At 50.0% G+C, this 11,580-nt stretch overlaps 1 protein-coding gene across 1 annotated transcript; it reads left to right on the top strand.

Moving 5' to 3' along the window:
• Positions 1 to 2,881: 2,881 nt before the first annotated feature.
• Positions 2,882 to 11,580, top strand: LYPD6 (LY6/PLAUR domain containing 6; the record flags this gene model as incomplete). The annotated part of the gene is made up of 4 exons (XM_082001282.1): positions 2,882 to 2,999; positions 4,496 to 4,594; positions 9,932 to 10,062; positions 11,111 to 11,580. The coding sequence occupies 4 exons, from the start codon at positions 2,882 to 2,884 to the stop codon at positions 11,312 to 11,314; spliced, it is 552 nt and encodes a 183-aa protein (XP_081857408.1). The 3' UTR covers positions 11,315 to 11,580.

The raw sequence follows: 11,580 nt of genomic DNA, 5'->3' as shown, positions 1-11,580 counted from the left end.
AAACAGTGGCCAGGCTGGCGACAAGATTGTTTTGTAACGCAGAGGGTTTTAAAAATTTTCATTCCTTACCTATAATTAAATCTGTTTCGAACATATAAAATAGAGGCGGGGAAGTGAATTCTATATATTCATTTATGGTTCTTGCAACTCATTAGAAGCGGTGTTGGCAGTTAAGGTACTTGTAATTACAAGAGGCACGATGTGAGTATTTTTAGCGTGCAGCTGGAGGATTTCTTCCACCCTTCCACGCAGGACTAACAGCCACTTGTCTTCTGAACCTGACGAGTAGGCAAGTCATGACAGTCACATGCAGACATTTGGAGACTGGCTGAGTAAGCAATTGGTCCCATAGAAGGGAGCGTGTACGATAGAGGGAAAACTGGTGTCCTCAACTGGAAGACTTCGATCAGTGCTGTAAATAAAAGTGCTTTTTGTGATTATGATGGGAAAACCCAACAAATTATTTTCTTCTTATACCTGGGGGGAATTCTTGCCATTATTTTAATCTTGCTATATTTTAACTTAATATGTTGCTATTTGTCCCTTGTGTTCTCATTTGATAACGTACGTTAATCATAGGTTGCTACTGAGAGCTTGCCTTGAGCTAGGAAGAGCTCCTCTCTTTGGGCTGGGGGTCCTAATTTTTTTGTGCGGTGATGCAGGATTGCTGCCGAGACCCCGTGAACCGACAAGGAGTTTCACCGCAAGCTGCTGGTTTCTTGAAATGAATAATGGGGTTTGTTAAATCTGCCTCGTTTTGTCTGGGATAAAAAACAATCCAAACAGCCCTGTGTCCTCCAAACCTTCGTGATCTTAACAGTATGGATATAAAGCAGTTTCCACGTGTGAAAGCCCGGTTGCCGTTGAGTGTCCCCGGTCGAGCGGTGAGCAGAGAGGCTGACGTGCGTGCAGTGATGGACGGGTCTCTTCTTGCGTAGGAGAGGAGAGACTCGGCTCAGGAGTCCACACACAACTTGCTTCCTCTGGCTGAACATCACCTGTGACTTGTGTTGCGTATAGACACGTGCCCCGAAAAGAAACGCTCCCGGACTGGCGCGCATCTGGCCGGTGCCGTCGCTTGCGCAGCCGGTGGCTCCCGTTGTCCTCTGCTCAGGACCATCCGGGCAGCGTCGGCATCTGGCCAGCTCGGGTCCAGGTCTGCCTGTCTTGAGCCTCGTGGGACTAAAAAGCGTGAATAGTCCTGAATCCACGCGCGCACCCCGCTCCTCGCCGAGGTGGGCTCCGACCGGCTTTGCTGGGGGCTCTTCCTCCAGGCCTCCCACGGAGCTGCTGGTCCCATTTTTCTTTCATCTTCCATGTGGCTGGGAGAGGTTTGTTTTATTTCCTTTCTGCTTCTAATCAGGATTTCATTTTCCCCTGGCTGATACGCATCTGTAGAGTAAACCCAATGGAAATTGGCATTTCCCCCTTCGTAAGCTTAAAACAACAAAGTTTAATACGCCGTGTTGTGTGTTATCTGTTTCCCTCACTATTTTTATGGATTTCACGGTGTTTTAATAAAAGAGCTGTTTTCAGATAAGAGCCAAGGATAACGACAGCCCCCCCGACGGCTGTTGCGCTGCTAGTCCTGTGTGGGTCTCAGTCAGCGAGACAAACATTTGGAGGCAGAGGTCGAAGGTTACATCCCTGCCCTGGAACATCTTTCCTGGGGAGAAAAAAAAAAAACAACACATACACAAAAAAAACCCCAAAATAAAAAATTGATTTATTAAATAATAGCTACCGCACTTTCAAAGTCGCTTAGGAAATATCTGGGTATTGCAGATGTCTCGGTCAGAATGGGTGGGAAAAACCCCAACCCTGTGTATGCTGGATGGATGCCAGCGGCCAAGGGAAACCGGTGGCTCCTGCCTGGCTCAGCAGCCACGTCCTCTCGGGGCTTTCCTGTCCCGCTTGCTTTTCAAGGCACTTTTTCATAATTTTTAAGGATTTGTAATAATATGAGCTGTGTATTTAACAATGCATTAGCGTTATCCGTTCCTGGATGGTTCCCCACAGGCTGGGTGCAGGGATTGGGATACTCTGGAAAGCTGCTTTTTTTGGGATGACTTCACAAGCGGTGCCTTGTTTCTGCTTAAATTAGTTCCCTTCGTTCAGGGACGTGGGAAAAATACGCTGCATCATTTGTCAACAGCGTCGCAGGGGGAATAAGAACCTTTGAAGCACGGATGAGGAAAACGCAATAATCACTTTATGTTATTAACCGCAGCCAGCTGAAGGTAGAGACAACCTGCAGCAGCTGGTGCTCCTTGCCTTTCCTGAGATATGTGGAAAGTAATGTGGAGCTTCTGGTTTGCCGAAAAGGTGCATTTTTGAAGGGTGTGAGCTGTGGTTGCGTTGTAGGTGTGGGAGACCCATCGCTGCTCCCCGAGGCATCCCGGCAGGTCTCCAGCTACCCTGTTTGCTTTCTTCCTGGTCTAATTGTGCAATTTTCCAGTATTCTCTAAAAGCAGCAGTTAAATTCTGTCGCAGCGCAGTCCCTGATGACTTTATCAACGTCCTACTGAGGTTCTTGAAAACCAGTCACCGACCGGTTAAATTGTAAGTGGTGACAAGCCCAACCGCCCTTCCACTTGGCTCCCATTTGCCCCTCTATGGCTGGGAGAGGGTTCGCCCGGGTCCTTTTCCCAGGCGGTGCCAGGGACGTCGCTGAAGCCGAGCCAAAGCAGCCCCACCGCTGCCTGTCCCTGCGGGAGGCCAGCTGAAGGTTCATGGGACCATCACGGTTTTGGTGAGGTCGGGCTGCTGGGGGCTGAGATGGTGGCCAGGCTCCTCGCGGGTTTGCGCTGCTCACCCTTCTTCTCTGCTATTGCCCAGGTGAGTGTTTTCAGCCGCCGCATGAGGACGGCTTCGCCCGGCGATGGCCTCGCAGCCCACGGCAGCACGGGTGCTGCTGCTCAGCCTGCTGGCCAGCTGCCTGCCAGCCGTGCAGCTCAGGGACTTCACCGTGAAGGACATCGTCTACCTCCACCCTTCCAGTAAGCCACCTTCGCGAGGGCTGCAAAGCCACGGGCGGCTGCGGCGTGGGGGTAAGGATGAGGGCGAATGTGCGTTAAGGCAGCAGAAACATCGGGGTTGAGCTGAGTGCTCAGCAGAGATTAAATAAACATCCCCAGTACTCATAAAATTACTTGATATAAAACCAGACTGTAGCTTCCCAGAGGGATTCAAGGACAGATAGTGTCACAGGTGGTTGCCGAGCGCGTCGGGGGCTTTTCGTTCGCTATTTTCTGCTCCCCTGGCCCTCAGGCCAAGCCCCACGGCCACAGGTTTGCCCGAGTGCATCGGCAGCTGTGAGCAAGGGCCAAACTCAACCATTTGCAGCTGTGGCACCAACCACTCCTGACTTTGTTTCCGTAACTCCCCGGAGCAGTGCTATAGCAATGTCATGCATCTTCACATCGTCCACGGACTCTCCTTTCACCAGTCTGTTCACTTCATCAGAGATAAACTTATTTAATTCTAGAAGAGAGCACCTGCAGAGCCGTGCCCGCCATCTATTCCCAGGGAAAACTCACCGCCGTTCCGAATTTGGCTGAAAAATTTATATTCTGTACCAGCAAGATGAAATCCCTGTTTTATGCTGTAACCATGACCTTCCAGAGCTCCAGGGTGAAAGGGGTGAATTTAATTAGTGCGGTTGTGTCGGCCCACCCCAAGCTGTTCCTTGAGGGCAGCACCAGCCCCACCAGAGATGCTCCCAGGTGACTCACTGACCCTCACCCAGAGGAGCCTGGGGAAACAGGCAGTGGATGCCTCTGCCTAAACGTGGTCTGGCCTGGAGCTGGTGGGCAAGGGGAGGAGGCAAAAAGGAGGGGGAGTTGAGACCTATGGAGGTTCAGCTTGCTTCACCCCGTGGAGAAAAACGTGAGCCGTTCACCATTTGGCTTCTGAGAAGGGGCAGCATCCTGAAGGTGTATTGAATGTGCTACAGAAGCCCTGCCAGGGGACCACTTAAGAAGTTATGCTCTTCGTTTGGCGAGATAAATTAGGACGGAGTCTGCTGTTAAAAACTGGAGGTTCAGCAGATAGATTGATTTTTCTTTCCTTTGGGAACATCAGCCTGTCTTCAAAAGGGATAGCTTGTTTCCTCGGTGGGACAGTTTCCAGAAGTGTTTTAATCCATCTGATATTTTATTATCAGCACTGATAAAGTAGCGATGTTGGGTGTGAGCTCTGATACCAAGAGAGTAAGTACTCCTTGCTCGCATCAACTCCCTTTGAAGTCAGCAGTAGGCACTTTTACGAGGCAAACATGGCTGAACTGAGTCCTTCTTGTATCTGGTCGTGCCTTCCCCACATTGCTCTTGGTGATAGGGCTTTTACAAATCAGGACCAACTTCTGATGAAGTTGACAGGTATACTTGTAGAAAGATGCGTCTAAAGAGAACAAATGTTGCTGTGTGCCTCTGAAAAGCATAGTAGAACCGGATTAATTGGCTCATGTTAACCGAATATTGTCTGTTTCTTTCAGCCACACCGTATCCGCATGGATTTAAGTGTTTCACCTGCGAAAAGGCAGCAGATAATTACGAATGCAACCGATGGGCTCCGGATGTCTATTGTCCAAGAGGTAACCAGCCACACGCTCGCGTTTGATTTAAACCCACCTTACGGCAACCGCTCGCTGTCCCCGCCACAGGGACAGCACTGAGCCCCCATTATTCCCTACGCGTACTCGGATGCTGGGGATCACTGCTCCCACTTGTAAGCCTCCTCGGCAAGAGAGATGTGTAAGTGATACGAGTAATCCTTTAAGCTTTTCTGTCTCTTTGCGGTGGATGAAGGTTAGGACTTTCATCTACTCCCTGTATTCCTCTAGCCCAGCTGGAAATTAAATCAGGATGATGTTTATTTAAGGGTCGTATTTCTCGTACTGGCGAGCATGGGACCGGTTCTTGTTTTGTTCGCTTCCCTCCCTTATGGCACAAGCCCATGCTTCAGGGCAGCCAAGGCTGTCCTCTTTTTGGCTGGCATCAAGATATTTTCAGTATTTTGGGCTCACAACTCCCATTGGAGTCTGAAGTTGGAAGCAATTCAGAAAGGGCTTTGGAATACGGACACTCAAATATCAGATACAGGTATCGGTGAGATCCTTGGGTCTCCCCTACCCTTACTGCTTCTCTTTTTGAGACGCTCACAAGAATTAGGATTGTCTGTGGCCCCTGACGAAGCCCTGGATGCGGGTTGGACGCGGACGGTGTCCTCACCAGCGTGGGAACCAGGCGTGGGCAGGAGGCAGCCGCGGCGGCAGCCGGGGCCGTGCGGCAGAGGGATGCCGCCGGGGCTCACCGCTCCCCCGGTGCTGTCTGTAGGCTCGGCAGCGCTCTTCAGCGTCTACCCGCAGTGCCTGTGGTCTGTTGCGGGACATTGCAAGTGCCCTCAGAAAATATTTATTTTGGAAAGAGAAAGACCATTACCTGCACCGCAGGGACAAACCAGCTGTGTTTGCAGCCTGTGTCAGAGCGTGATGTCTGTCCGGGAATTTATTTGCTTTGAGCTCAAATCAGCATAACATCAACAACGATGAAAGAGATCAGGCTGGTTGGCATCAGATGAGACCCATGTTCACGGACGCTCCCTGTTTTCGTAGGAGTGGGCGGTATTTAAATGGCTAAGGACAGTGTCACCTGTAGATCGCTGTGCAAGGAGGGAGGCGTGACTCCAAGATTGGCCTTTAGCAACGACCAGCAGAAATGACTCGACCAAAAAAGCTTTCCGGCTAATCCGGAAAGTGAAGTTCGTACCTAATGGCTGTTTCGGAGAGGGGAAAACCGTGCTTTGGTGCGTCTGTAACTCATCAGCTGTGTTCATCCAGACCAGAGCTGCTAGTTACGGTCACCAGCCCTCCCGCCCGCCGGCACAAACGCCCATGGTACACCCATGAAGTCAGGACGGGGTTTCAGCCATGAGAAGAGGCTAGCTGGAAATCCGAGGGCTTCTTATCTCCCTAAACTGGAGGGATCCGGTAACGTTTTACTCGAGGGGCGACTCGTCAGTGCCCAGACCGCCCCGACGCTGTGTTGCCTTGGGGCTGGAGCACGGCTCTGCCTGCGGCACGGGCACCCAGCCCCTCGCCGCCGGTGCGGCGGCGGCCGCGGGGGAGTACCTGCTGAGTCAGCGGTCGCTGTGTTTCAGAGGAGCAGGGACTTGTGGAAGGGACGGGCACCGTGGCTTAAACGCTCTGTCCTTTTGCTGTTGCAGTGGAAGCAAAGCTGATAATGTCGTTGCTCCCTACTCTGCAGGAATCAGCCGTTGCTTCGCGATGCCTCATCACCGATGGCTTTTTTTGGCATCTCTTAGCTTTACGTCTAAGACACTTCCACATCAGAAAGCTTTTATTAAGGCAGCTTTTTTCTTTGTTGCTTTAATTTTCAAATTGACTTTGAGTTCGTGTAAGGAAGCCACAGAAATGCAGCCTCAGGTTGGAGGCGTGCCTGCGGGCGTGCTCGGGGACCGGGGTTATCTGCTCGGGGAACTACCTTATCTCTGGGAGCCAGAGGGGTCTGCTTATGCCCTTGCCTCCCTTGCTGCAGTGATCCGGGCCCTTGTTGATTTGCTTGGGTTAAGAGGTGGAAGAAAATGAGAAAACTTCATCCTGGTATGTGCTTGCCTTTTTTTTTTTTTTTTTTTAAAGACAGAATGCTATTAAAACCAAGCAAAACAAATTATTTTCATTAGCTATAATGTAGGACATAAAAGGAACCACATTTTCTGTATAAAAAAAGATTATTATAATGGAGAGTAAAACCATGAATCCCTGTATTGGACAGAGGTTAGAAAAAGCTTTTCCTAGAAGGCAGGCCTCCTGCTGTGCATTAGCCTTTTTTTCTGTTATTTATTAGCTTCAGCTCAAGCAGAAACTGTGTTAGTGATCTAATTTGTATGGAAATACTGCACTCAAAATACTCCCAGTACTCTATTTTTGGAAGGCCTGTGGGCGGGCTGACATCTCGGTGATGGCCACTACCACCACGGTGATGTTCCAACCGCTGCCGGTGGCACCCAAAAGCACTGTTAGAGGTTGCGGTTTAGGAAACGGGTTCTCAGAAGTCAACGTGTGACTCTGGGCCCTTTGAAATACCAGATTCAGTGTTTCCTTACCCAGTTTAAAGCAGAGAGGACAACCGTCTCCTACCAGAGACACGTACCAGCCTTGCTGGGTCTCAGCGTGCTGGGCTGGTTTGCTTACACCTGGCCTGTCTGTCTGTCTGCACCATGACTTCTGGTTTTGATAGCTGGTTTTTCAGTCATGCTCCCTCTAGGGGTATAGGAGGTCGCCCATGAGGTGGGCTTCGTGGAGAAGGCGCGTTTCAGCAGTCGGGTGATGCTGCTGCGGGTCAGCATCACTCCCGGCAGGGCGAGACTGAGGCTGTCTGTTGTATGTAGGTGTTAGTTTGGAGATACCTCGTAGCTGGAGTACGTCATGCTGTCTTCACCAGACAGTTCCACCAGAGGAAGGAAAAATGCAAAAGAAGAGGTGGCGTCACACCAGGGGTCAGCGTAAATCAACAGCCCTGTGAGAACCCCAGAAATAGTCACGTAGAGCAACAACCTCATTTTCAAATGCTTTTGTAATGGACGGTGTTGCTGGACAGCCTGAACGTTACACCACGATCAGCCTGGCTCCCAAGTGCCTTTAAAGACACTCTGGAACTTGCAAAATTTATGGAAACCTAAATCCATGCTTTTTTGATACCATACCACTCAGTGGTATGGTTCTTTCCCTGTGGCCGTGCCGTGTGCTGCCTGGCTTGGGCACCGCTCTGCTTAGAAGCATCAACATGGATGCTGCAACCTCTTGTTTGAATTGCTCCAAATGTCTCTGAAATTCTTGGCGAAATTTTTATAGCGTTGGGCCCGTGTTCTTCACAGGGTCAGCTTGGAGTCCCTCCTCCACCCCTCCGGCCGGCAGCCTGGCTACCCGCAGAGCAGCTAAGGTACCCCACCATGGTGATGTTCCCCACCTCTGCTTTACTCTGGGCTCTCCTGGTGCTCTCTGGCCCAATCCTTCTCACAGCGCCTGCCATCACTGCGCTTAGCCTGCTCTGAGAGGAGAGGCAGACCAGAATGCGGTGCAAAAGTTAACATTAATCCCAGTGAGAGGATTTTGTTGCTTATTGTGGACTTAGTCCGAAGCTGCAGCCCTACCTTGCAGGAGATGGTAGCCATCAGCGACGGCTGTATGGGCGGAGGCATGCTTGGTCCCTCTGTGCAGGGGAAAATACATATCTCCAAGATGATTGCACAACATTTTCTAAAAACACACTTGGAAGAAAGAACGAAACAGCCTTAAAAGAGTTATGAGGTGCCAGAGGCTTTATTTGTTCCATCTGGGAACTGTCGGGGGCAAGCTCCGCCGCACAGACAGAGCCATCGCAGGAGAAATAAAGCTCCAGCGATGCACACCCGGATTTGATGGGGAATGGCACTTCCCGGCACGGTCCTGCGAGAAGCTCAAAGCCGTCGTGCAGAGAGTCCTGCCCTCGGGGTAAACCTGTGAGCTTCGCCCCTTGGGGCAGGAGAGCCTGGAAAAGGCATCAAGAAGCCGCGCGTCGCAGCCCCGGCCGGTTTGAAGGACGGCAGCACAGCGAGCATCTCCTGGTGATAAGTCGCTTTGCTGCGGATGGATAGCGCGCTCGTGTTAGGAGCAGGGCAAGGATACGACAGATGTCGGAGGGGGTTTATTGCCTAACGAATAACGCGGCCAGTCGCAGTCCCGCTTGGCTGTTGCTGAATGCCTAAAACATGAGAAGTGTGCAGGGCTTTGCCCGTCGGAGAGGAGGGCTGAACAGGAATGTTCACTTCAGTTACACTCCTTTTTTGTTTTTTTTTTCCTCACTGTGAAAGCAACAATTTTATTAATAATAAGGTTGATTAACAAGAAGCGAGGTATAATTTAGAGAAGAAATAAATAGTGGCATGTTTCCTGTGTTCATCTTGGAGTGCTAGGAAGGGGAGCAGCACCTTCAGCTGCCCTCTGATGACTAAAGCATGAAATAAACCCAAGTTCCTTTAAGCCTGAGGTTAACCACAGCATCTGTCAGTCATTCTGCTTTGAATTTTCTGTGCCTTTTACAAGTGCCACTAGAGGAGTAGCTAAAAAAAGGAGGAGGAGGAGGAGGATGGTCTCCCTGGGGGATGAGGAAGCCCACAGGAGAAGCACGCAGAAGATTCGGTGGGAATACTGGGGGGACAGTCCATTTCATGGTGCTTTTTCCAAAGACTGGGAAACTGAGAAATACATAAATCCTCCCAACTGTTCTGCTGGTATTTTGGCATTATTTTATAGACGATAAAACTGAGGGACAGAGAAGGCGAAGAATCTTCTCTGGGCTGCACAGGAGCCGTGGGAGAGCCGGGATCGGCGCGCGAGCAGTGAGGACAGCTTGCACAGGCTGTTGGGATATCGGGAAAGGTGTCTTGAACATGTGATGCTTTAGGTAATTCTGCGGAACTAACAGTTGCGCATGAAGCTAGGAAAAAATGAAACCTACACAACGGAAAGTTAGCTTCAGACATAAACAGGTATTGTGAATGTTGTGGTTTTTTTTAAAGACAACTCCTATGAGACTAACAGTGCAGAAGGTTTGGGGTGTTTATCCGAACCTCCCTCCATAACTTGATTATCCAATGCACGTTTCTTTACCTGTAACATAGAGACCCACATTAGTACTGGGAACAAATCTCCGTGTTCCTGGGTGCTTTGAAACCTCAGGTTTGCACCAGAGCTTGGGGGGCCATGTGTGTATTTAGTGACATTTATGTATTACAGTAAGTACGTCCAAATTATCTCTTTTTTAAATCCCAAGATTTGAAAAAAATCTAAGACTTCTTTCTTATTTCTTCCTTTTTGTAGACTATCACAAAACTTGAATTTGACAGGTAAACACGTTTTTCTGTTTTCTAGGTACAAGATACTGCTTTAGCCAACACATGATGAAAGTCACTGGAGAGAGCGTATCCGTCACCAAACGCTGTGTACCGTTAGAGGACTGTCTGTCTACGGGATGCATATATGTAAAGCACGAAGAATACAAGGTACAGGATAAAAATTGCCTTTTTCTCCTATGAAAGCTGGGCAGAATCCCAGAAAGCCTCTGCCAGAAGTCTGACAGGTTCAGTGAGTAAATCAGCGTCGTCAAAAATGAAGTTTCTCGTCTTAACGAGGTCCAGCTCATTTCCATTTGTTACAGAAACAAAGGAATAACCTCTCCCAGAACAAAAGCGTAATCTCTTTAAATAACTCTCCTGCCAGCCAGCAGCTCGGGGGAGCAAACCACGCGCTTTGCCTGCGGAGCTGCGCCGTGCGTGGTCCCCTCTGCTCTGCAACGGGTGCTCGCCCACCGTCGCGCGGTTTTCTTACTGAAGCGGGTGGGGGGGAAGCCCCGCAGCCTTTGGAGCAGACGCTTTATATCTGAATCAGTTATTTATAAAGGATTTTCCTGAAGGTCGATAGTCGACCTTTTTGAACTTCTCCAGCAGGTTAAAATAAAAGAGCTTTCTGAGCTGCCAGGCATACAGCAGCCCCATCTCTGTTTTGCACGTAATTTTACGCTCTCTTGGCCTCGGGTGCGTTAGTCTCGTTGCTGTAAATCCCTGTGCTCCGGCAGGGTACTGTAGCTGGCCCTTCCCAGCCCTGAGAGGGCAGAGCTGCACGTCCTCGGGGGCTGCACGGCAGTTGTCCATCGCTCCCGTGCCTGCACGCTGGGTGATAGGCAGCAAAAAAAAACACCTATATGAATAAATACGGACTTCTTTGAGTTCTGACCTGTGAGCTCTACTTCAGCCCAACAACGCTGGTTTTTATCAGTTTTTAAGTTGATAAGTTTACTTATTTGGGGTAAAAAAAGAAAATAACCTCTTCAAAATGGATGTGTCCTCCTTGTGCTAGCCAACGTACCATTCCTGTATGGATGAAATTGTTCTCCAAGGAGACGGATTTAAAAAAAAGGAGGAAAAAAAAAAAGGGGGGGTGTGTGGAATCAGACTGGCCATTGCGCTCCTTTGCAAATGTCATATTATTTTCCTTTATTCAGTGGCACCGGTATTTTTCAAATAACCAAGTTACAGCCTGGTTTCTTTTCAGATCTGCACCTCCTGCTGCGAAGGGAGCATCTGCAACTTGCCCCTGCCAAGGAACACAACTGACGCCGTATTTACAACTCTCTCCCCCCTCAACAAAACGCAGAGGCTTTCCCGCCCCGTCCTGCTGACAGCGGCGTGTCTCTGGTTGGGGTTGATGTCGCAGCGCTGGGTCGTGCTGCCGCGCGTGGCGGGTCGGGGCAGCTGAGCCGGGTGGGAACATCCGCACGAAGATCCAACCTCTCCCTGCGGAGCCTGCGCCTGCGGGTTCTCTTCGAAAGACTGGTTTTCCTCATTATTTTTCGTTGATGATGAACTAGCGAGCCTGGGATGTAGACGTATTTGAGGGGGGTAAAACCATCGCACGTCTCTGCTGTTTCCTGAAGAAACTCGTGCCAAACTTTCCCAGGATCCATGGCTGAGACTGATACATACACTTTTCTTAATGCCTGTCTTTTCTCCGTGAAGAAATGT

The sequence above is a fragment of the Phaethon aethereus genome (assembly GCF_964289735.1).
Source record: "Phaethon aethereus genome assembly, chromosome: 6".
In the NCBI taxonomy this organism is placed as follows: Eukaryota; Metazoa; Chordata; class Aves; order Phaethontiformes; family Phaethontidae; genus Phaethon; species Phaethon aethereus.
Note: the sequence above shows the minus strand (reverse complement) of the source record. Positions and strands in the feature narration are given on the sequence as shown.